Here is a 23988-nt window from a genome sequence, read left to right on the forward strand (position 1 = left end):
AGCCGCGCTGACCCCCCCCCCCTTGGGGACCCGAGCCTTCTTCCTCCTCCTCCTCCTCCTCCTCCTCCTCCGGCCATGCTGCTGCCGTCCGACGTGGCCCGGCTGGTGCTGGGTGAGTGCAGGAGGGCGGAGGGAAGGGGGCGGCCGTGCCGCGCTGTCACCCCCCCCCCCCCTCCCGGCCCCTCGGAGCCCCCCGGGGCCGGGGGCATCGGCGGGGGGCTCGGGGGGACCGCGGGGCCCGGCCGGGTCCTCCCGGGGCTGAGGAGGATGCGGTGGTTCCCGGCGTGTCCCTGCGGCAGGTGCCCTGTGGGGGAGGTCTGATAAATAGGGACGGGGTGACACAGGAGGTGAGGGGGCGGTTCAGGTGGTTTTATTTTCCCCTCCCCGGTTCTGGTCACTGGTAAGGCTGCACTCAGTCCGGTTTTGCTTGGGAAGCCTAACAGTGAGCGTGCCAGGACACGGGCGATTTTTAAATGGCCTTTGTGGCTTGGCGTGTCTGGGTAATGCCAAAATGGGAGCAAACAGGCAGAAATCCAAAAATAAGAGCCCTGCAGTATGAGGTAGGTAAGCTGTAAGCAGCTGTTGGCACGGATCTCTAAGATTTCCTGGTGTCTGCTTTTTCGCGTCTTGTATCCAGTTGTCCAGCATTTTTCCAATCCAAAACCATTCGGGCTGAATCTTTTCTGCAGTGTTCCTGCGGCTCAGTTCATTTTAAATACTGCCCGATGTGTTGAGACCTGAGGTTAGTAAGAGGTGCATCGTGGTGGTGATCTCACAGAGGATTTTTAGAAGCTCCATGCATTGTAAAAGAAGAATTCAAATTACCCAAGGAAGATTTGTCAACGAGCTTTCCTATAAAAAGTTGCTTGAGTTACAGGTGTCTGGGCAAACACCTTATCTCACAGGCTTAACAGAAACTTGCAGACATACACAGTAGAAAATCTTGGCAATGCCACCTCCTAGGGATGGTCCATCCCAGCCCGCGTCTGTTGTGCCACGGTGCGTGCATCGTGCCCAGAAAGCTTCTGAGCAACCCAAGTTGCAGAACAGGATGTTCCCTGTAGTTATTTCTGTCCTCTAACAGGGATTCCTCGTCCATGAGGCATCCCTGGGTTGTGAGCGGACAAACAGGCTTCCAGTGCAGTTCTTCCGTCTTAGATGTTTTTTTCTCTAGCTAAGACTTTCTGTTGCTGTGAAGGTTGGTGAACATTGGGTTAGGAAACAAAGCTAAAATGATGAGATCACCCAGAGAAAAATCCATAAGAAAAATTATTTTTTTTTCTAATTAATGTGAGAGTGAATTAATACTATGGGTTAGACGTGTGCTTTTGTTTCTTAAGATAGAACAAAATATTGACTCATTCCTAGTTCAGAAGGTCCTCAACCTTTTGTGCCTTTAATTTGGTTTTGGCAGTGTTTAAGATTGTACGATGTTATGGAATTGTAAAACACGTAAGCATTTAAGCTCAGTTGCCCAGAAAAAATTGATACAGACCTTTTTTAAAGTTTGGAAGGCCTTATTTTGCAGGACCTTGGTGTATGCAGCTGTCATCCCTTACAGAGTGTAGTAGCAGTAGGTTTGAGAAAAAAAAACTGAAACTTTTTGTGTAATCGTCCAGTGGAGTTTGATTGTAAGAACAGCCTTACCAGCACAGATCGAAGCTCCTTCGGACCTAATACCTTGTCCTCAATTCTGGCCAACAGCGGAAGGTTTAGTGGGTATGAACGAGGCTGGCAGATAATTTTATTTCCCCAAAATGTGCTTACAGCTTTTAGCAAGTTTGAGAGTTTTCTAGCAAAATGTGCTTGAAAAATGAAATTGGACAGCCCTTCCATTTCTGCAGGTCCAAACACCAATTTTTGCCAGGTAGGCCAGCTCATACGTCATGATTAAATTCATGGTGGTTATTCCCAAACTGCGTTTAAAGTTTGCTTATTTGTTGGAGACCCAGACAAGAGCTTTATGTCTCAAGTGGGATGTTTTTTTCCTTCTGTACTTGCATCTTCCAAAAGATACTGTGTCTTCATGCAGACTGCAGGCAGCACTTTTCTGTAGGCATTCTTGAACTGAGGCAGACCATTTGGGGGTTCTACATAAATACATGTGCTAACGTACACATATTTTACATCGTATAACGAGATCCATATTTTAACATCTCTTTCAAACATTTCATGTTCAGTTCTGCTACAGAGAAGAAAGAAAAGACATTTTCTTTGTGGGTCTTTGTTCTAGAATCCTTCATTCAAGTTGATCTATTTTTGTCTTTTAGTGCGTAGAGTATGTGAAGATTAAAGCAGACTCAAAAAGCTTGTTTGAAATAGAACATACTTGCTGAGGAGTGCAATTTTGGAAAAGTAATAAAAATATTAAAAATAAATATAAAAAAAAATCGGTATACTTCCTGTTAACGTAACTATTGAGTTTTGGGGTGTATACTGTTCAAATGGCAGGTAGTGCATCTATTCAAAGTGGAAATTACTGTAATTGAGAGGGAAAAGTCTTTTTTTTGGTTAACTTTCATACAATGCAATTATTTGAAAAATCAAATACAACTGTAACGACTGCATATTTTATCTGTTTTGAAACAGGAAGGTGGGTGCAGAGTTGTTATATAGCAGTGCATTTTATTAATAAAGTACTGTATAATTCCTTTTAATTATGAAACTGGGGTGCTTGATCCAATGAATATTTAGTTTGCCAGCTTCTTAAGCCAAGAATCTGAAATTGTTGATAGTGCCCCCTTTTGAGGCTTGAATATTTGTAAATACAGTGTAGTATCAATAATGGTTTTTTTCCTTTCAGGTTTTAGCTATTAAGGGAGTATTTTGTGAGGTGTATGGTCTTTTAAATTAATTCTACTTTCCTTGTCCAACATACAAATCCTTACCAAATTATTTCAGCACTGTATGCAACTGGTTATTTTAATGCTTTGATACCTACTGAACAGAGGTAATGAATGAAATAGAACATTTTTTTTAATCTGATTTGTTGCAGGGTATTTACAACAGGAAAAACTTCTAGCTACCTGCCGTGAATTTATTTTAGAAAGCTCGGATTTGAAAGAATATGCAGAGCACTGTACAGAGGATGGGTTTATTCCAGCCTGCTTGCTGGTGAGTTTTTATTTGCAGAGCAGCAATTTAAATTATCCTGCATCTGTGGAAAAGAATATTGACATTTTTCAATGTGACAATTGCTTCTCAAATGCCATTTAAAATAATGAGCTTGATCACTCGTTCTATTTTTTGGCATCCTGTGGTATCAGCAGTTACTTGGTTTCTACTTTTTAAGTGTAAAATACGCAAATTGTGTTTGGCATTTTACATTGACTCAGCTTTGCACCCTTGAGGATTGATTGATGTAAGGGTGTTGTGAGGGTTTTACTGATTCCAGGACTGCTCTTGTTATTTATTGAAGATTGCTTTCTTATCCTAGATACAGCAGCCAGTAATATGACACTTCATGTAAATACTAATTTAAGTAAGGTGCCTCAGTTTTACCTGAGAGCGCCAAATTTTGATGACAGATGTTTTGTTTCAGGTTGCTCTTTGCTCAGTATCATCTGCTTTGTCCCAGGTGAAATGTGGAACTTTGGGGAGGAACCTAAATACAGTGGGTAGCTATATATGTAGATCTGTGCATTTAGCTACAGGGTGACTAGGTACTTTGTATTTTTAATGTATATAAAATGAGATTTTTAATATAGCATGCAAATTGTGGGTTTTGCATATCAACCTTTAATGGTTGTATGGGCATCATTTTCCTGTTTTCCACTTCATTCTAATAATATACCAGTTATTTTGTGGTCTGGTATTTTATCCACAATATTAAAAACGTGTGGAATATTTTTTCTGATGTTTGAGGTCTTGATGTGTCTGTTCAAAACAGACTGTTGAACCTGTTTCATTTACAAATGTTTGGTCAACTGTACTGTGGTGGGATGGAATCGAGAACAAACCCATGGCCAGCAAGAATTAGCAAAGAAAACAGTAGTAAATAGAAAGAGATTGTGCAGGTGTTTTTGTTTGTTTGTTTATTATTATTATTCTTTTTGTCAGTGGAAAGATTCTTCTTGTTTTTCATAGGAAAGTGGTAATACGATAGTGTCTAAGAAAAAAGTTTCACTGGAGCTCAAAATACTTGCAGTAAAGGGCTTTGTTTTTTCATGCACTGTAGAATTCCCTCTAGCAAACAAGACAAGAAGGTACAGCAAATGACAGTGATAACATGAAAAGCTTAATTCTCTTCATTTCACTTAAAGTAACAGAATAAGTAAATGCAATATGAAAGTTAATTCTGTGTGACTGTTAAGAATTTTACTTTAGGCAGAAGTTCTTTTCACGTTTGCATCGTAATGCGAATTGTGTTCCAGCGTGGTACCTACTCATTAATCTGTCAGAGTTGTTCTTCGTCATCTGCTTGCGTCTTTATTCCATAATAACAAGGATGACCTGAGGGTATGCAGGTCTGACTGCTATACCTTTGTTGTGCAATAAGATCATCCACTGCAAATTTCGTGTTTGTAATGGCATTTTGTTCCATAGATTGCTCTCTGCCTAGGTTGGGACGACTCAGTACCAGCTGAGAGTACAGTTCTTGTGTCAAGGGTCAGCATGGTGTAGTCTTCTGAAGAACTGCCTGAATATAATGTGATGCAGCAGTTGAAGTACAAGCTCAAGTTAAAGTGAAGATTCTAAGATATGTATTTTTTTTTTCCAGTCCCTGTGTGGAAAAAACTTGACAACTATTCTGAACGAATATGTAGCCATGAAAACAAAAGGTAAGTCTTCAGAGTGAGATTCTTTTAAAATTCTTTGTGTTTATCTGTTGTGAACTTCCTTGAGGAAAAGGGTAATATCTGCACCTAGATTTGGACTTAGAGCAACCCCCATCTATGCTCAAAGTTCAAGGTTTCCCTGTTATGCAGACTACCAATTAGAACGGCATCGTGTGAGCAAATTATTTTTCTTTGGAGTTTCCAACCTAAGTATTCTCGCTTCAAATTTGAATAAAGCACAGAAATATAAAGTGTGCAGAATATGGAAGCTTATGTTTGTAAAGTTGAACGGTTTATTTTGACATAAATAATGAGGAAGAATCCTATGGTGTGAAATGTTTCTCGTCTTGTTTGTAAAAGTGATTAAAATAAATTCATAGTAACTTTTTTTTTTATATATGAATAGTAGAGAGAGAGTTAGAACTTCTATTTAATTTTTTAAAATGGTTATTGAGCTTCTCTTTGTTGCTTAATCTTAAAATTTTTGATACATGTTGTGTGATCAGATTTTAGTAGTGCTTAGATTCAAGACTAATTTAAGAAATAGCATGTTTGGATTACTTTTGAGTGTGTTTTTCCTTTCAAACTATGTTTAATAGAAATGGCAATTAAGACACAAACACACTTTCTTCGCAATAATTTGTACTTGGCACCTTGAAAAACACTTAAATGAATGTGCTTACTTCCATACGTTTATACTTTAACGTTATTCATGTCAGAAGTATCAAGTGTTTTTATTTGTTTGGGTGACATCTTAAAAGAAACCTTTACTTTTAAAGGGCCGTGTGCTGGGTTACAATTTTCAAAATCACAGAAGTGAATTGGGAATATAAATCGTGTTTTCAGAATTGAGTTAGAAAGTTAGGTTAGCATGTGTTTGCCCAGGTACCAAAACCACATTCAGATTCCATTGGGAATTACCATTTTGAAAGACTTTCGACAGTTTCATTTAGGCTTCTAAAACTGAGAAGTACATCCATGAGTGTATGATCATGTCACATAAAATTTTTAAATTAGGAGAGCTCTCTAATTACCAGAATATTGAGAAGGCGAGCAGATATCTAAAGCTAGAGGATGCCTGAATCACACCGTAATTATTATTTTGACTGTGAATTTACTTTTTCTGAGCGTGTTACCTGTTTTAGACGCTTAAAATGTGTTTTGTTTTTTGTTTGTTTATTTTTGTTTGGTTTTGTTTTTATCTTTTGCTTTAGAAACAACAAATGAAGTTCCAGCAATGATGTCATCTCTGTGGAAAAAACTAGATTACACACTTTCTCAGATCAGGTAATAAAATTTTGAAACCAAAAAAAGTAAAATGTACCATAAGATTGAGGCCCTATGTTGATCAGCTCTCCTTATTGTATGAGAATGGTTTTGATATCTCTTGCCTCTGAAAGATGGTGAAAGAGATAGGAGGTATGTGAGAGTTGATAATTGCGTGTACGTTTCAAGATAGCAGATAAGGAGGGCATTATTACGGTTTTACATGTGGCCTTCCTGTCATAAAGCAATATACTGTGAGTCATACAGAATCCGATACCGTTGTGGTTACTTGATCAAAAACACATCAGTAAGCTTCATTTGAAGAATTTGTGACCGTTGTTTAAAATAATAAAAATAAAAACCAGTAGATTGAAGCTCTCTGAAGAAATGCTTGACTGGAACCAGACTGACTTTAACTGTATGATACCATCACAACATGTGGTTGAGTGTTTTCATTGTGCTCCTTTTATTTATATCGCCTATTTTATTTTATAGGAGCATGCAGAATTCCACAGGATTTTCTGCTAATCAAAGGAGTAAGTAACTGAACCAATTGCACGGGATCAGTAGGCTTTATGTTCAAATGATCTGTGTTGGTGAAAAATGAGGGAATGCTGCAGCAATCAATAACTCATCCTTACCCTTAAAATATTGCCCAATCTCTAATGCAGGGGTTTTTCAACATGTGTCCGCTGTTGCCAGTACAGTCTATGGATTACTGTGATGGTCAGGAAAGGGAAATAAGAGAAAACGAGCCTTTTGCAAGGGGCTTAAATTCTCTATATAGCATTCTTTTCTCTGCTGAAAACTTTTTAGAAATTTACACAGTTAAAAAGTCTGAAAACTGCTGCTTCAGTACTGCGGCTGTTGATTTAAATTGTGGTTCACAGAGGAACTGAAAATGTAACCATAACACCTTATGATGCAGTTTCAATTCTGTAGAAGGTGAATATAAAAATGAATGGCAATTTTAAAAGTTATGTTATATGTATACAAATATACACCTAAATAAAATGCAAATATAGTGTTCTTTGTAACAAAAACGTAAAGATACTTGCTCTATCTAGAATTGTTTGTTTCAATACAAAAACTGCCCAATGAACAGGTAAAAGGGCAAAGTTATTTAACTTGAAAATATGTTTTCTCTCTGTAGGACTGCTGAGTAATCTGTATGGGGAAAAAGAATGTGAAATATAGGTAGTGATTGTTCTTGGATCTGAGATTCACTGGGTTGGGCATCAAGCTGTTGTTTAAATTTGTGAGATTTGGTGTGATAAATGCAAACTTGTATTGGCTTAGCTATTTCAGATAAGGTCAGTTAAGTGAGTTGTATATTATGTAGTAAAATGTCATTTTGGTGACATGATTTCTTCTTGTAAATATTTAGGCAGTGACACAGAAATCGTAACCATGCTTGTATAAGTTGTCTGTGCTTCTTGAATTATTTTGTCTGAAACCTGTAACACAGAAGACAAAGGCAGGTGTTGCTTACTTATTAAGTTTCATAAACTAGTTGTTGAAGCATAGAAAAGTTCCAATGGAACGTCTGTAATTAGGTCTACAATTACTATATGCAAGGACTAATTATTGGAATTCAACAACCTTTTTAAGATCATTTACCATATATTTTCATCTTGTCTTTACTTTCTCCAGCACGTACTAGAAGTGGAATTGTAGAAATGAAAAGACAGAGAATGCTTCAGCAATCAGCTCCTCCAAATTCAGGATTATTATCTGTAGCCCATCAGTCAGTGCCACAGAATTCCTCTTCTGTTGTATCTCCTCAAGTTATTCACAGGCCAGCAATAAATCAGAATATATCACAGACAAGACTGAATACGTTGTTTGTACACCAGTCACAAACCCAAGAAAACAAAATCAACAGTAAGTTGCACTCTTTTTTTTTCTCTAAAATGTGTTGGTTTTTTTTTTCTGTGAAAAATCTATGGATATAGGTGAAATTTTTCTAGAACTGGGGCTAATCATCTTCCACTGAAAAAGTTTTAGAAAATTCCTGCTTTGTTCCCTAGCTCTCCAGAATAGTTCAGCAGATTAAAATAAAAGGAGTGCCCAAAAGAGAAATGGCTTTTGCATCCTTGCTTACTGATGCAGGTTCAGAGATCAGAAGTGCATCGATTTGTCGTTATTGTATTATGAGTAATCAGCCTCCCCCGAAACACTTGTTTTAGCAGAGAGGATGTGATTCTTCTCAGGATGTGTTTAAAAGTAGCGCTTCTCGTTTTCATGATAATACCAAATCATTTTCGATGAACTCCCAGGAGTTCCCTGGAACATAATATATTCTATGTAGATTTCTATAGTGCCCTAAGAATGTCACTGGAAGAAATACTGGCATCATGATTGTTTTCTTCCTTTATAAAGCAGGAGATTTCATACACATTCAAGTTCCAACAACACAGGAACGAAAGCTCCATTCAAATTTGCTTTCTCCAGGAAGACGAAAAAGGTAAGCAGTTCTTCTGGATCACTTAGAGATTAGGCAGCATTGTAATCCTTAGTGTAATTTCTTCTAGGTGGTGAATTCTTTCAGGTTTAAGACCCACTGACAGTGGCCAGTGTCTGGTGTTTCACCAATGAAAGTCGAGTCTAAGAACTTAATATTAGACTGGTGGGAGGCTGCCTGTGCATCTTGCATATAGCTGATCGTTACATTGGTTTAGTTTCTGAGATAGACAAATAAACACGAAGCCTGAGACTTAGTACCCGCTCCAAAATATCCTTACCAATTATGAAAATTCTAAATATTGATGTAAATGTGCATTTGGTCTGTATTTAACTTAGAAAAACTATTGGCTTCAAAAAAATCAGCAAAATTTTTCGTAATCATGTTAAAAGTGGTGTGTGAGAGACTGTTCTTATACTGTTTGTGCATTTTTTTTTACTCTTTGATTCCAGTGTTGTTTTTAACGAAGGAAGAAATGTGTTTAGTCTTTTGTTCCTTTTGTTGTCTATCCTTGACTAAATCCCACTTTTATCAGGATTATCAGTTGCTTATCAGTTTTCCAGATCCTTACTCATTGTTATGTTTCTGTATCCTCTCGATTCCTGTTCAGATTTTTTATATGTAAGTGATTCATTGCTGCTGATGATTGATGGTTTCAAAATAGGCTACACTGTGGTCCCATATAAAAAACATCACGTTTCATATTTGCCATCTAAATGTTTATGCAGCCTAACATTTGGTTGCTTTTTTGACAACAGCTGTACCTGGAGAGGTCATCACTTTCAGTGGTGACGCCAAAATACTCTTCTGAAGTGTCAGTAAATTAGAACTTGTGCCACCAGTTCAAGTAGTGTGTACTGGAGGGAAAAAATACTGACCAGTGGGCATGAAATGTAATTTGCCATTGTGCTGTTTATCCATAATTTTTGTATGTTTCCTTGTAACTTTTATGAATTCAGACACAATATATATGTACAACATGATGAAGCAAGTATAGGGCATCACTGTATTTCCAATATGTAGTTAATTTTAAGTTGATTAAAATCTTTGATTTGCTAATAAGGAAGAGAGATACTTGATTTAGTGACTGTTAGCTCTGTTGTTTGCTATGTTCTCACAAAACATGTCATAAATGTCCTGGAATGTTTCAGTGAATCTCAGAAGAGGAAAAGTATCGCAGCCTCTGGGCCTCTTCCAGCAAGTAGGACTTCTCAAGACCCTGATGAAGTAATAATAGAAAAAGAAAGTGAGCCACTTGAAGAATTTATAGATGGTAACTTCCCAGTGAGTATATGCTTATGGAAGGTATTTACATTTAAGAACTAATTTCAGAAAGGAGAACTAGTCTTTTATGTGTTGTTTATCATTGGTTTTATAGCAGTTAACTTTAGAAGCTAAATTTATCATTTTATATTTGAACCAGCTCTGTGTACTGAGCTAGTGAGTGGCTAGGTAGAGGCTTTTTTCCTTGACTTACTGGCTTTGCTAAGACACCTCTAAGCTGTCAGAATACAGTAATTTTTTAGCAAATGAAAACCAGAAAGCACAATCAGACTTAATGTACTTGAGGAGAGCAGAAGAAGAGGAATGTTTGTGATGCTTCTCACAGAGATGTCATGCAGTCATAGATCGGCTGTCCTGGTGGACAGTAAAGATGCAACAGGCAGAGGTAAGTCAGTATCTTCAGAAAGAGGAGGAATTCATACTAGCAACACGAGAAATGGTTAAAATAGTTTGTTATCCCTGTCTGCTGCTTCAAAGAGTGTTCTGTGTTAAGTTGATTGATTTTACAAATAAGTTGGAAATTCAGTTTCTGGTGATAATAAAAGTAAAACCTGACAGCTTTAAAACTCTGCTTTCCAGCAACTGGTTATTGAAAATGCCAGAGAAAAGATCCTGAGCAACAAATCTCTTCAGGAGAAGCTCGCTGAGAACATCAACAAAATCCTGAGCAGGTAATAAAAGGGACCTCTAAACTTCATATGTACGGTTATTTGATTTATTTCTGAGTTCTGAACTAACAACGGATGTGTTCCAGTGATGGCAATGTCACTCAGGCGCCCAAACAGACAGACAGTGGCCCAGCAGAACAAGAGACATCAATTGATGAAATCCTTGGACTCCAGGTAGGTGTGGAGTGCCCTATTTACATTATTTGAAGACCAGCCACATGAGAATGATCAGTTACGGGGACTATGCTGAACTTCTGTCTACTGTCCAGTAGCTGAGCTTGCCATCCTCTCTTCCCTCCCACTCTTTGAAACAGCTGAGCCCATCTAAAGGATAAATTCTGCCCGAGGGGCAATCCCACAACTTCCCTTGCCTTAGCATTAACTCTTACCTAGTTGTATGGTGGGGGGCTGGTTTGAGGAGCTGAACTGACAGGCTACTAGTATTTAGCTGGAATTCATTTCAAGCCAGTTTAGCACCGTGAATTAGTTCCTAGGGCCTTTACCAGGGTAGCAGAAGCAAGCAGCGGAGTCAAAAGCCTAGGGAGTGGCACCGCTTCTGGCAGTTGTTGAGTTTACCCTCAGACTGGTCACACAGTCACCAGCTGCGTGCTTGTCGCTGGATCTCTGGCACCACTCATTTCAGGAGCTAAGGATTTGATCAATAGCCTTATAAAAAAAAAAAAGTACTCTAGCTAAAAGAGTAAGGAATATAAAACTATCTTTCAGTCTCCTAACATGTTTAGTCTGATCTGATTTTTCTCATTTGCTGTAAGATAAATTTGATCATCCAGTATAAAAACTGATACCGTGTTTGGAGCCTAAATAAGGTTGCTTTGTCTTCAAACCTGTGTTTCCCACAAAAGCAATAAAATACTAGTTTCTGCTTCTATGAACTGAACTTTTAATGTTCCCCCTTTATTCTTCTACAACCCTTGTGTTGGCAATCAGAGAGTTATAAAGGACGCCTAATGAGGGAAATCAGAATCTTAACAGCCCTCATAAAAAGAGTAGGAGAGTTGAGGCCAGTTGTATGTTTATGAAGTAGAGGTATCTGTTTTTTAATTATTATTCTTTTGCCATTTGGTGATTTTCAGATCAATTTTTGTCAAAATTCAGAGCTGAAAGGCTGTATTCCATTTTTCTGAGTGGAATAAAATCAAAACATTCTTGGTTTAGAGTAGCTGAGACAAAATAAGTAGATCACATGGGGTGTCCTGGTATTCATAGTCAATTATAAATTCCAGTAATTCAACTGTCATGTAAAACAGAGAAATCTTGAAAAGGTAATTTAGAAAGATTCTAGTCCTAGTTGTGAGATACGTATCTCAAGCTCAGTACGTGTGGAAAAAAATCTGTTAAAAATAGCTGCTAAAGTTAAGTACAGCCTAGAATAGTTTGAATTTCTGTTGATTACATCAGAAATGGCACTGTTACTAGGCTGATCTTTCCCCTTTTTCCATTGGAAATTTAGGGTTAATAACATTCTCAGTAGCAGGGGAGAGTAGCAGGTCTACTTCTGACCGTTCAGGTGCAAAAGTGTGTCCAAGTCTTCAAAGAAGCAGCATGTAGTATTTTCTGGATCTTTTTCATCAACCCTTATAACCACCATAGTAAGGGTTATAGAGTGCTTAGAAAATCTCCTGGAGGTAAGGAGAAACTTTGTATTTGAACATTTGAATGTGTACTGGATGCCCCACTCATTTTCTTCTTGGGCTGCTACCAAACAAGTCGACCTGGAACAGGAACAGTAGATCAGTGTCCTGCGTCACCATGCCTCCCAACTGCCTGCCACAGAAAAGTAGCTGGAGGTTATATTGTAGAGCATGTAATGGGTAAATGAGATAAAACTTCCTTTTGCTTAGTGTTGTCTTGGAGATGTATGCAAAAACAAGAAATCAAGGTTAGTTTGGGGATTTTTTTTGCCTATGGTTGGCTAGTGCAGGCTCAGTGTTCGCAGGATCCATGTAAGCTTCCAGTGTAGCCTAAGATTTAGTCTTTCTTAACAAATGCTGGTCATCACGTGGAGAATATTCCAATATGCATGTGTAGGGTGTAACGTCTGACAAAGATGCTTGGATTTTGGGGTGCTTTATTCCTTCAATCACTAATGGTTTTTTTACAGGTGTGAAATTTGTGACTAACATTTCCTGCATTTGTCTTCATGTTTCTGCACTGAGCAGGAATAATGGAACTGAAAACAATTTGAAAACAATTTTTGTCTGTTTTTCTTTATGTTACAGAAGTAATTGTCTAACAGTTCTCTATATCTTGTCTTTTCTCAGGGTGAAATTCATATGTCAGAAGAGGCTATACAGGACATTCTGGAACAGACAGAATCAGATCCAGCTTTTCAGGCACTCTTTGACTTGTTTGATTATGGTAGGGTATATTATTCTCAATAGTACAGTTTCATGTAGCTGAAAATCTGGTTTTGTGCTGGCTTAGCGAGTGTGTTATGCCTGTTACTTGGACTCTTCTGGTATAAAGGATGATAGTCCATATTTGTTTTTCTATTCTAGTGTAAATTTTTTCTATTTGTTTTATCAGGAATATCCTCACATAAAATAGAAGGAAGTTTCTATGCTATTGCTGGGTTTGCAGTGAATTCAGAAAAATGTTTTTCTTTGAGTTTAGGATGGCATTTCTTGAATTTGAAATCTACGCGCTTCATTTAAAATGTAGTAAGTACGCGTGTGTAAAATGACATACCTAATCATTCCTCGTGCTTTATTTTTAAAAAGGGAAGAACAAGGTAAACAAGAATTTACCTGCTGGTATTTCTGGTCAGAGTGGGGTAGAAAACACAATCCTGGTGGATGAGGATAACCTGGAAACACTTCAAAGTTCTTTAGGAACAGAGGAAACTAGTAAGTATAGCCTTGTTTGTTCTTGTTGTTGTTTTTCCCCTCTAAAATCTCTTTTAGTCTGTTAATTTTTCATTGTGAGAGTATTTTCAGACAATCTGATTGTACATTTCAAAATCTTTATATTTTCAGTGGTAATGTTTACGTTGTATGGACATACACATGTACCCGGTCTGTTAGAAAGCTTCAGGCTATGAAATTTAACAGCAGACCATCAGTGTACTTACAGCTGGTTAAGCTCCTAAATGAAATCAGAATATCTGTAAAACTGTTTTCTCATTCAGAACAGAGACGTTTTGCAATTTTTACTGTGGAGCGCATAAATACAAAGATAATGTTTTTCATCTAACCATACAACTACTTTCTCTCTATTCTGAAATCTGTTGGTTAATTAATCCCCCAAATAGTCATACTCTGGACAAAAGGTATGTTTAGTCTGTCTACCCCATTCTTAACAGTAGTCAGTAGCAGGTATTTAGAGAAAGTATATGAGAAATAGAGCCAAAAGGTTTTTATTTTGAGATGTTCTTTGAGCTTCTGCAAATCTGATTTAATGACCTGAGCCATTTGCTTACGATGTATATGCTTACTATTAATGCTCCGAATGAATTATCAGGTTGTCCAATCTGTGTAATCTTAACTGTATATTTTCATATATTTTCCACATAGCTCAGAAGTAAAGTTGAGTAGCATTATACCTACTTAGTTTTGTGTGACACAGCTTTCCATTGAAGTGATTAATCAATGCTAAAACCCTGTAAAAGGATCGTCTGTTGTAATAACTACAGGACCAATGTAGTCTCTGTTTTTCAGGTGATAATTCTAGAGAAGCACTAGCCTGTAAAGGTTTTCAGCTAGCAGAAGCGTCATGTGCGTTGAAAAACACCATTAGTGATGACGATACAGCGAAGAAAAACACAACCAGTGAACAACTGCATGGAAATTGTAGACCAAGGAAGCAGACTGATATGCTTAAAACTGTTACCCCTGAACATATTGGCGAGCTTGAAATTGCTTTTGACTCTGTGCCTGTTTTGACTGAACCTAACAAGAGGCAGATCCCTGACAGTGAGTGTAACGAACACTGTGGAGATTCTTATGATAAAAAAGAGTCATCTGCACTAGTTTCTGAAAGTGAAAAATCTGTGGAAATTGGAAAAGGCACACTAAGTCATAGTGCACAAAGTAGTCCTAATTTGGAATATGTTCATTCTGGTAGTCCACAGATTTCTTTGATTTCACTGGAAGAAGGTTCTACAGCCAGTGAAAACAGAATACAATCTGGAAGTAAATGTTGCTTATCACCAGATACGTCAGTATCTGAAAAAACACTTAGTAAAAGCTCTTCTGATGGAAGCCCTGATCACAGTGTACTGCTGAGAAAAAATAATGCACCAATTTCTGGCCCGTCAGCAGATGCAGGAAAAGAACAGCCTGTAACAAACGATACAGCTCCCCTACCTAGTATTTTACAGGAGAACTCAAGCCACCATGCTAATCAGCAGGAGCGGAGTGTGCAGTCGGACTGTGCTGCAAGATCTGCAGTGAAAATTCCAGATCTTGCCAAGACAGAGTTGCAGCTCGAAGTTGTTGATACTTCTAACAAACCATATTCGAGTGATCAGCATACGCTCGATAATCCTAAGAAGGATTTTAACCTCCCTTCAGGACCGTCAAACTCGGAGGGAGCACAAGTGGAAATGCAGGAACCTTCATCTTCTACAAAAGTAGATGCTGATAATATATATTTCTCCCCTGGTGATGAGGCGTGTACAGAAATTTCTGTAGTATCCACTGAAAATAACCTTACTACATCCGAAATATGCCACTCTCCTCTGCCAGAAACGGCTTCCTCAACAGATGAGTCAGGTACTGAAGCCAAAAGCGTAAGTGGTGTATCTTCCAGTAGTCAACCAGTGGATGTTGATCCTTCTAATATAATGTCCCTGAAGATCATCATCAGTGATGACCCGTTTATTTCTTCAGACACAGAGTTGAATAATGCTGTTTCCAGCATCACAGGAGAAAACTTGCCAACCATCATACTGTCATCCCCAGCCAAATCCCCAACGAAAACTACAGGCCTGTCCAAATGTCTGACTTCAGAGGACCCGGAAAAAGGTGTGGATTCAGCTTTGGCGGAGCAGAATCTTCTCGTGCTTAGACCTAAAGATCCTGTGGCCACCTCCGTTAACACTCAGAATGAAGACTGCACGGTTTTTTCAGTTGCAGGTACAAATAATCTTTCCAAGGAAGGGGGATTTATACAGTTGATGCCCGCAACCAGCACAGCTTTTGGCAATTCAAACAACCTTTATATTGCCACCTGCGTGACTGATCCAGCTACCTTGGGCACAGCTGTAACACCATCAAACGTCGTCGTATTGCCTGGCAGTTCCATGCCTCTTGCTGCGCAAGCTCCAGCAGTGCAGCAGTTACGGACTCCTCCCAGATCCAGCGGCACCTTTGCAGCAAACCAGACCGTCTCCCCAAACTTCCCACAAGGTAAGTTCAGTAGTAAAAGCAACTGAAAATGTGTTCTGTGTGTAGCGTTTTCGTTCTCTTTTTTTGTAAGTGCATTAGAAGTAAACTGAATTTTTAAAGACTGCTCTATCTGCCCTTTGAATCTAGTATTTTGTGAGTATGTTAATTGCTACTAAAAATGAAATAAAAATAAGGCAGAATCATTAACTATGCTGCTTTGAAAAAAATAGCCTCACATTTGAGAAGCTTAAATCATGTAATTTTAGCAGTGGTAAATTTAGGAAGGATATCTTGGCTTGCACTAGAAAAGATGCTGTTGTTTCAGCTGACTTTTCCTTAACCTGTTAAATAAAGCAGGCCTTTTGTTTTTTTTAATAACATTCTACTTACAGCAAGAATCTTAGGGACATCCATGTTTACCTTAGATAACTGGCTAGATGAAGGTAGTCCTTCCAAAATTACTTCCTTGTTTTATATTATTTCATTTTTCCACAGGCCTAAATTACACTGGAAGTGCATTTAGACAAATAAATGTAAATAAAAGTATAAATAAATAACAAATAGATAATAAAATAATTATAATTTATATATTACATAATGTAATATATAAATTATATAGTGTATATACGTAGATAAAATTATGACTATAAATAATATAAATAAAAGTATAACATTATTTCTTTCCATAATCTTGATTTTTTTTCTTGGTGCAGGCATTTTTATTACTACAGTACTTAACGTTTTTAAAGTGCTTTTAAAAATGTTAAACTAACCAGAAGCCAGTTATAATCAACACATTCAGATTTTTTTTTTTTCCAAAACTAGAAACTTGTCCCAGTTATTTCTGTGCGTAGTCATTTCTTGTGGTCAGAGATCGGTTCAACAGAGATCGGTTCAACAGTGTGTGCAGGATCTTAAGACTGCTGGCATTTTGTATCGTTAGGGTTTCTTAATGCAGCTATTACCGTCAGTTGGTTTTTGTTTGCTTGTGTGTTTGTTTGTTTTTTTTTCCATAGGGAGAGAAACAGAAATTTGTTTGTTCTTCTGCTTTTTACTTTTTTTTCTTTTTCCTGGTTATGCTGATGAAGAATTCTGTGGAATAGATTTTTCTTTCACTTTTTAATAATTTTGTAATTCCCATACGTCTGGCAGCGGGAAGCACAACTTATCAGCAGAACTGATTTAAAAGAACTATTTCAATCGTGATTTAAATATTTAAATAGGAACTTGAGGTTAAATAGCCCAAATAGGTCTTGTTGGGCTTTATTAATTGGTCTCAAACCCACTAATTAACCACAGTCTTCATGCGCTACATGTTCTAAATGCGCTACATGCCTCTTACGAGGCAGAATATACATTACATACATACGTGCAGATAAAGTTAGCCTTCCCCAGCTTATGTGTGCTCATACAGGGAAGGTGTTGCGGGTATGATGGAAGGGAAAAAAAAATGCTGCTAACAACTTGTGAGCATGCTAATTGTATGCAACAGGATGCAAATAATAGTTTCCTTTTGATAAGCAGCAAAACGAACTATTTGATGTTAGTTTTTCTGCTTTTTATAAATTATTTTAATTCAAAGTTCAAGCCTTAACATACATACGTTATACTTCAAGCCTAATTTTAAACCATTTTTTTTACAAAGAAAAGCAGAGTTTAATTGAAGAATTCAGTTGAAACTAGAAATAACTCATCCATAGCCTGTTTTCTACTAGTATCGTATACGAAGGATCATGAAGTTTTTGTAAAAAGACAGAGCTTTTCTTGCCACAGGTGTGACCACACATAACTTTAAGAAATCCTGTCTTGAAGCTTTTCTTTTTGCTTTCTTTTCACCTTCACAAATATTTTTGTTTCTGTACAGTGTTAATACTTCGATATTTTTTTAGGTTCTGCCATTATAATTGCGTCACCAGTGCAGCCTGTTTTGCAAGGCATGGTGGGGATGATACCTCTCTCGGTGGTAGGACAAAATGGAAATGCTTTCTCAGCCCCTGCCCGCCAGGTACTGTGTCATAAATGAATCTTTGTCTCTTCAAAATTAAAGCTGAAGCCTTTTGGTAAATCGTAATGGAATATTTTGATTCGTCTAAGGTTCTGCATATGCCTGTCGCTAATCCGGTGTGCAACAGAAGCATCCCCAAACTTCCCATCCCTCCCAAATCACAGAAGATTCCTGGAGCAAGAAACAAGACTAATACAGGTACTCACCTTGCGTTCTTGAGAAGGGCAGAAGAAAAGTGAAGGCTCCAAAGACGTGTCAGTTCTGAGCGATTACATTTTTGTAAATGCCAACGCTTCTCTGCCCAAGGACTGCTGGGGTGGCTTTGAGAGAGGCCCATATCTGTGAGCAGTAATTATATCTCCTGCGTTTACAAAGAACTCCCAGCATATTAGATTGTTCCAGATATGGGATCAAGCCTATTTTGGAAACTGAATGTTTAAAGACTCTAATGCAGTTTAAGAATAATAGTTTTCTTTATATTTCTGATTGTTTTTCATCTCCTGGGTTGTAAGTACAGCCTACTGTTGCCATCAGCACCAAGCCATGGAGAAATACAGACTTCATTAGAAGAGCAACAATTTTAACCATTTATTAAGAAAAGATTTTAATAGATATGTCGCATATCTATTACCAAAAAATGCATTCTGCTGCCTGTTTTCTCTTTCTGGTTTCAGGTGTACACTTCTGCATATTCGTTTCATTGAAACATTGCTTCCTTAAATAGCAAATTTAAACAACACTATAGTTAGTTATTTCTTAGTATTAGGAGGAGGTAAAGAAAAATATTTTAAAATATAAAATAAATTGAGTTATAAGGACACCCTGTGTATTAGCCCATCTACCTCTTGTTAAAAAGAATGGGCTTAGGGATAAAAATTAAAACAGAACGAAGTCACAAATTAAGCAAAAACCTAGGATGGCACAGTGAGTCTGCATTCAGGTTCGCTGATGGATAACTGAGAGTTCCTGTAGTTACTTCCCTTCTGCTTGGAAATCCTGGCTGTGCATTTGTAAGTCCAGTTTCACTGCTTTTGTCTTGCCAGACCTATCTGCTACCCAAGCACAGACAACAAGCTTCTCGTTTATACTTAGTTGGTGCCCTTTGCTGAGCTAGTTACCTGTAAATTTTAAAATTACAAAAAAGTTGCAGTGTTGTTGCTGTGTTTTTATTGATTCTGTCGGGTGAAATGTAAATTGTACCGCCTGTGAGATGATCTCCAAATATTGTACTTTTACTAATGATTTATTTGTTCCAGGAAAACTGGTAGCAAGTGTATCGGAGACTTTGAACCATACGAGTTCTCGAACACAGCGGTGAGTAGCACTCGGTATTCAAACCTGCTGCTTCTTCCTGCCATGTATTTCTTCGTACAGTATTGGCTAGGAGGGAGGCACCTTTCCGAACAATGGCATAAGCAGGATCCCTTTTATTTTTTTCCTCCTTTCTGTCTGCTAAGAGTGTTGATAAATAGCGATGGGTGCTAGCAGTGATGGAGCAGCAGGGTAATGACAGGTCTGTGCTGGAATTCTGCTGTTACTGGTCCTCTGTCAGTTCTGTACGGTCTTGTGTTTATTTTCTCCTGTCTCACTTGTCAAATAAAAATTGAGTCCAAGGTAGCAGACATGACCTGTTACATAAACTGAAAGATTTCAATGACTAAAACATTTTTTCCCTTTTCTTTTCAGATTAGTGGTACTCATGGTTTTGTAGTAAAGCCTCATTGCCTTTACCACTGCCCAAATTAGTGGAACTTGCTAGGCTGGGCTCTCTGCACCTGTGTCTCAACTGTGCAGAGATGAGAAAGAACACTGACACTCTTTGATCACGTATAAAGTGAAAAGTCAAAGGATAGATGGCAAGGAGAACCGCATGCTAACTTTATTCCGATGATTATAATGTAGTTCCTGATCAGTATAGGTGCAAGTCTTCTGTTGGACAAGTGAGAGAGAAAAAAGCAAGAATTCAGTATTAACTCTCATTTTTAATTGAATTTAGGAAGCAAAAGGATGTTGGAATGAACAAAAGAATATAGAAGGAGATAAGTTCAGTTTGAATATTAAAGGTGAAACATTTTTTTGTTGTGAAAATAGAGCACACTTGAAAAAAACAACTACCTTTTCAGAACTCACATAAAATGTTGGAAAAGTGGAGGAAAACAGGATCAAACAAGTCAATTTATTATTATTTAAAAAAAAAAAAAAACACGCATACCCAGGCATACATGTGAAATGCATGCATGTGAAAATTTGTGCTTTTAGGAAAGCCACAGAAGCAAAAGATTTGATGTAATGTTTGGATAATTCAGCTTCCTGTTAGTTGTAACTGATCTCCAGACATGGTTTGCGTAGCAGAGGGAGAAAAATGTTTCTTGCAAAGAAATGTCATTTCTCACTGCTAATCTGTCCTTTGTCCCATCTCAAATTTCATAGAAATGAATCAAACTACTACCACTCACTCACACCTTCTGTACCCTGCGAGGGGTCCCAAAGGTACCATCCCAATACGGCTTCTCCTCTTATAAACCCTAACGGCTTATGTTTTCATGGGAGAGAACTATTCGCACACCTACATATACAGAGGCCTTTTTTGGGAACGTAGAATAAGCCAGGAAGAGGGCACAAACCCAGCAGTGGTATGAGCTGGCAGAGCAGAAGCATCTTTTCTTTTGACATGTGGTAAATTTTTCGCTCTAATGGGGCTGTTGTCAGGTGGAGACCAAGCCCTATATTTATATGTTTATTTATAGCATGGGGAGGGCTTTAAACAGATTTTGGGGTCAAAAGCTGAAATGAACTCATGCAGTAGGAACAAGCATGTTGATTTTCATCTCGCTTTCAGGACTGGAAACCCAGACAAGCTTATCCCTGCAGAACTAGGAAGGAAGGTGGAGGAGAACTTGCTTGCTGTACCAGTGGAGAGCACAAGCTCCAATTCAAGACAAGAAAGTCACAGGAGGGTGCTTTGCTTTGATAACGTCCTACCGACTCCAGGAGGGAACGCCCAGATTCAGACTGCTAAAACTTTGTCCCAGAAAGAAAGAAGTGAAAACACCTCGCTTGCTGTTGACTCTGCACCGTCCTCGGCTAAGGCACAGGCAGCAAAGCGAGAGAAGGATAAGACGCTGCCTAGAATTCTGTGTAAGCCAGAAGTTGGTAGCAACAGAAGCGTATCCGCGAAGGATCCGCAGCCCGAGCGGAAGGTGGTAGCTGCGGGGCTTCCGTTAGATCCCTTCCACAAGACCACGGCAAATAAAGAAAACGAATTGCGGAGAGATGCTGATGAAAAGCAGAAGAACCAGGACCCGGCCAAACTCTCTAATGGTCAGCAGAGCGTTAGCCTGTGGAATGAGAAGACGGTCGCTTCGGTGCAGGACCTGAACAAAAAGCAAGGGTCGCTGTCAAACGGGAATAGCAAATCTGCAGCGCCCGCTTCTTTGTCCTCAAAGGAGCCGAAGCGAGAACCAGCTAAAGCTGCCAGCCAGGGCCTCTGCCTGTCAAGTCCGTTCACTAAACAGTGCGTGGAAATGTTGCAGGACATTCAGTGGCACAGCCCTACGAGCAAGACAGTTGAAAACGGAGAGTTGCCAGTGCCCCGTACGCCGTCCGGAGTTGGGGACAGGCACACGGATGATACTACAGACAGCGTGAGGACGCCGACCTGCCGGCGCTTCAACGAGGACAGCGCGACCCCGCGAATAATGGTCCCTCCTGCCACGCCAGACCTGCCTGCCTGCAGCCCAGCGAGCGAAACGGGTAGTGAAAACAGCGTCAGCATGGCTGCTCACACGCTGATGATCCTGTCGCGGGCTGCTATTGCAAGGACTAGTACCGCGACTCCTCTGAAGGACAACACGCAGCAGTTCAGGTCTTTAAGGAGCACGGTCAAGAAGAGGAAACTGGAGGACTTGAGTGAGGGCGAGAGGAATTCCCGTTCTGCAAACAGAAAAGACCTTCAAAGCTCTCCAACGCCATCAAAAAAGAAGAAAATAAAGGCAAGTACAGGCATTATCTGATTTAAAATTTTAAGTATGCTAGACTTACATACCTATATAATTTATAATGGTTCAGAGGTGCTAGTCCAAGTCCCTGACACCCTGTTTATGCTTGTCAGTTACTAACTTTGCCTCAAGCCTGTTCTGAACTAACGGTTTTCTTAAGCTTTGTGTACCTTCAGATACATGCAACTAACTCGCATTGCACATATCTATGAAAATCAAATGATTTCTCGTAAAAGATTGAAGTTAGAGTTTAGAAATTCAGAGTTTCTAGATTGAAGTTAGAAATCAGACCAAACTCAGACTAGGCCTTACTCCAATCCAGGCTGTTCTTGCATCCTCACTCACCACCAGGACTACAAACCCACGTTTTGTGTATTCCCAGTGCTTGTAGTACAGAGCCTTGCCTTTGTCTCGGGGATTTGATTGAGTGGTAAATAGCAAAGGTGCAATGAGACAAGAGAAGGTTATGCATGGAAGTAACCAAACAGGAGACACAGTAGGGCGTTGTGGTGGCCACACCTAGCTGTAGCATACTCCCGAGACACTACAGATGAGAAACGTTCACTCACTCAAGCTGTCTACGTTACAAGAGCCGGAGAAGGCGTGCCTGTCAGCAGCGCGGGCGGGCTGCTGCTCAAGCTGAGAACTGCAGTTACTCCTGGCCCGCAGTCAGGCACTTGGTACGCCAGGGGCACACAAGTGTTTACACATCTCACCGCCTGGTTTCTGAGTGAGCTTTGCACGGTTATTTCCGCAAAGTACGTGGGAGGATGAGGAAAAAAGAGAGGCTTACAGACTGGTTCAGCGTGCCCAGGTTCTTAGCGTTTAACACAGCTCTTCTTTTCCTCTTCTACAGAAAAAGAAGCTACCGAATTCTTTTCCAGCAGGAATGGATGTGGACAAGTTCTTACTATCTTTGCATTACGATGAATGAAAAAAAGGAAAGGCGAACTGTGACCATATAAAGCTAGGTATTGTTACGCTGAGGATTTGCATGAGAACTTAATTCTAAAGGGTGAGTTGCACTTTCAGTGCACTGAAGTTTCACTTTATAGCAAAATCATGCTCTTTCTGAAGCAGGTTGCTAAGTGTAAATATTGCGTTGGTATATGTTTATTTTTGAAAAAGCACTTGCATAATTACAGAGCCATTTAATTTGCAAAGTTGTAAATTTGTATAAATGTAATGTAAGAAAAGTTGTACGTTTCCTGTTACACCGTGTTGTCTGTGTTCTGCTGCATTCTCTGTTCACCCACATGAATTGCTCAGTTGATTTACGAAAAGGTTGTGGATTTGAAGGCAGTGTTTGTAATTCGCTGTTCGAAGACCTGACAGTGAACTTGGCCAATTGCCATTGTCTTGTTGAATCCTACAGTAACTTACTTTTCAGTTAAAACTGGCTTGTACTAAAACTCCGTTCTCTTAGAACTGTCAAACCCAGGTTGTAAGGCTTTGAATGAGTTAACAAAAACACCAGTAGCTAAAGGTAAGGCCAAAAAAAAAACCACCCGAAAGCATTTCTAATCTCATGAAGGTTTTCCCAACCAGTCTTTGAGATAGGATTTTTAATTTGTATAGTCCGCATATGTTTAAAGTACTCGTAGGATATATTTTGAATGCAAAAGCTGTTTTCAAACAAAGTACTTCCAGTATGCGTAGTTCAGCTGTAGCAATGGCTGGACAAGGATTTCAAAGTGTTCTATTGCAAACGTTAAGTTCTCTCATCCGTCACTTCTGATGTTAAGAAAGCATTTGTTAATATTACTTATGCTTTTAATCAGACACAGTAAAATTTGCGTTCTTCTGTTGAACATAGAACTCCTCATAGCTGTTCCACAAATTGTTCAAATAAAGTGATGCTCAAGCTACATTTTCAGTACTAATTAGCATGGGAGGAAATGGCCACACTAAGCCTTGCTCCAGTACTGCAGAATTTCCTTTACTGGTGTTTCTTCCTTCGTTCTCCAGTTGTTGAGTTCTTAAACAATGCAAGTTCTCTTGTAACAGTTCTGTACAGCAACAGGGCAATGTTTCAGATAGTATACAAGGATTCCTAAGGAACCAGTATTATGCAGTAGATGTTTATATTAAACCCATCCAATAACTGAATACTGCATAGCATTTACAGCTTGAATAAATATTTTTGTTTTAATAATAAGCGTGTCTCGTTTAATGGT

At 38.9% G+C, this 23988-nt stretch overlaps 1 protein-coding gene across 2 annotated transcripts; it reads left to right on the top strand.

The window, feature by feature from the left end:
- The first annotated feature begins 30 nt into the window (after window positions 1-30).
- Window positions 31-23966, top strand: NPAT (nuclear protein, coactivator of histone transcription). Of its 2 annotated transcripts, none has more exons than XM_083849895.1 (18): window positions 31-112; window positions 2996-3114; window positions 4721-4781; window positions 5993-6065; window positions 6540-6580; window positions 7698-7928; window positions 8427-8511; window positions 9660-9792; window positions 10372-10463; window positions 10547-10634; window positions 12743-12839; window positions 13202-13327; window positions 14138-15829; window positions 17698-17813; window positions 17903-18011; window positions 19070-19127; window positions 20653-21805; window positions 22668-23966. In XM_083849895.1, the coding sequence occupies exons 1-18, from the start codon at window positions 76-78 to the stop codon at window positions 22743-22745; spliced, it is 4389 nt and encodes a 1462-aa protein (XP_083706021.1). In that variant the 5' UTR covers window positions 31-75; the 3' UTR covers window positions 22746-23966. The 2 variants fall into 2 exon arrangements, with proteins under 2 accessions (XP_083706021.1, XP_083706022.1); XM_083849896.1 differs by having other exon boundaries at window positions 8430-8511.
- Window positions 23967-23988: the final 22 nt, after the last annotated feature.

Source organism: Anser anser (assembly GCF_964211835.1).
Source record: "Anser anser genome assembly, chromosome: 1".
Taxonomy (NCBI): domain Eukaryota; kingdom Metazoa; phylum Chordata; class Aves; order Anseriformes; family Anatidae; genus Anser; species Anser anser.

Coding starts and splice junctions, on each gene's coding strand:
- NPAT (XM_083849895.1), top strand. CDS start 76: ATGCTGCTGCCGTCCGACGTGGCCCGGCTGGTGCTGG. Junction 7,929..8,426: donor CCAAGAAAACAAAATCAACA/GTAAGTTGCACT, acceptor TCCTTTATAAAG/CAGGAGATTTCATACACATT. Junction 19,128..20,652: donor ACGAGTTCTCGAACACAGCG/GTGAGTAGCACT, acceptor TCTCGCTTTCAG/GACTGGAAACCCAGACAAGC.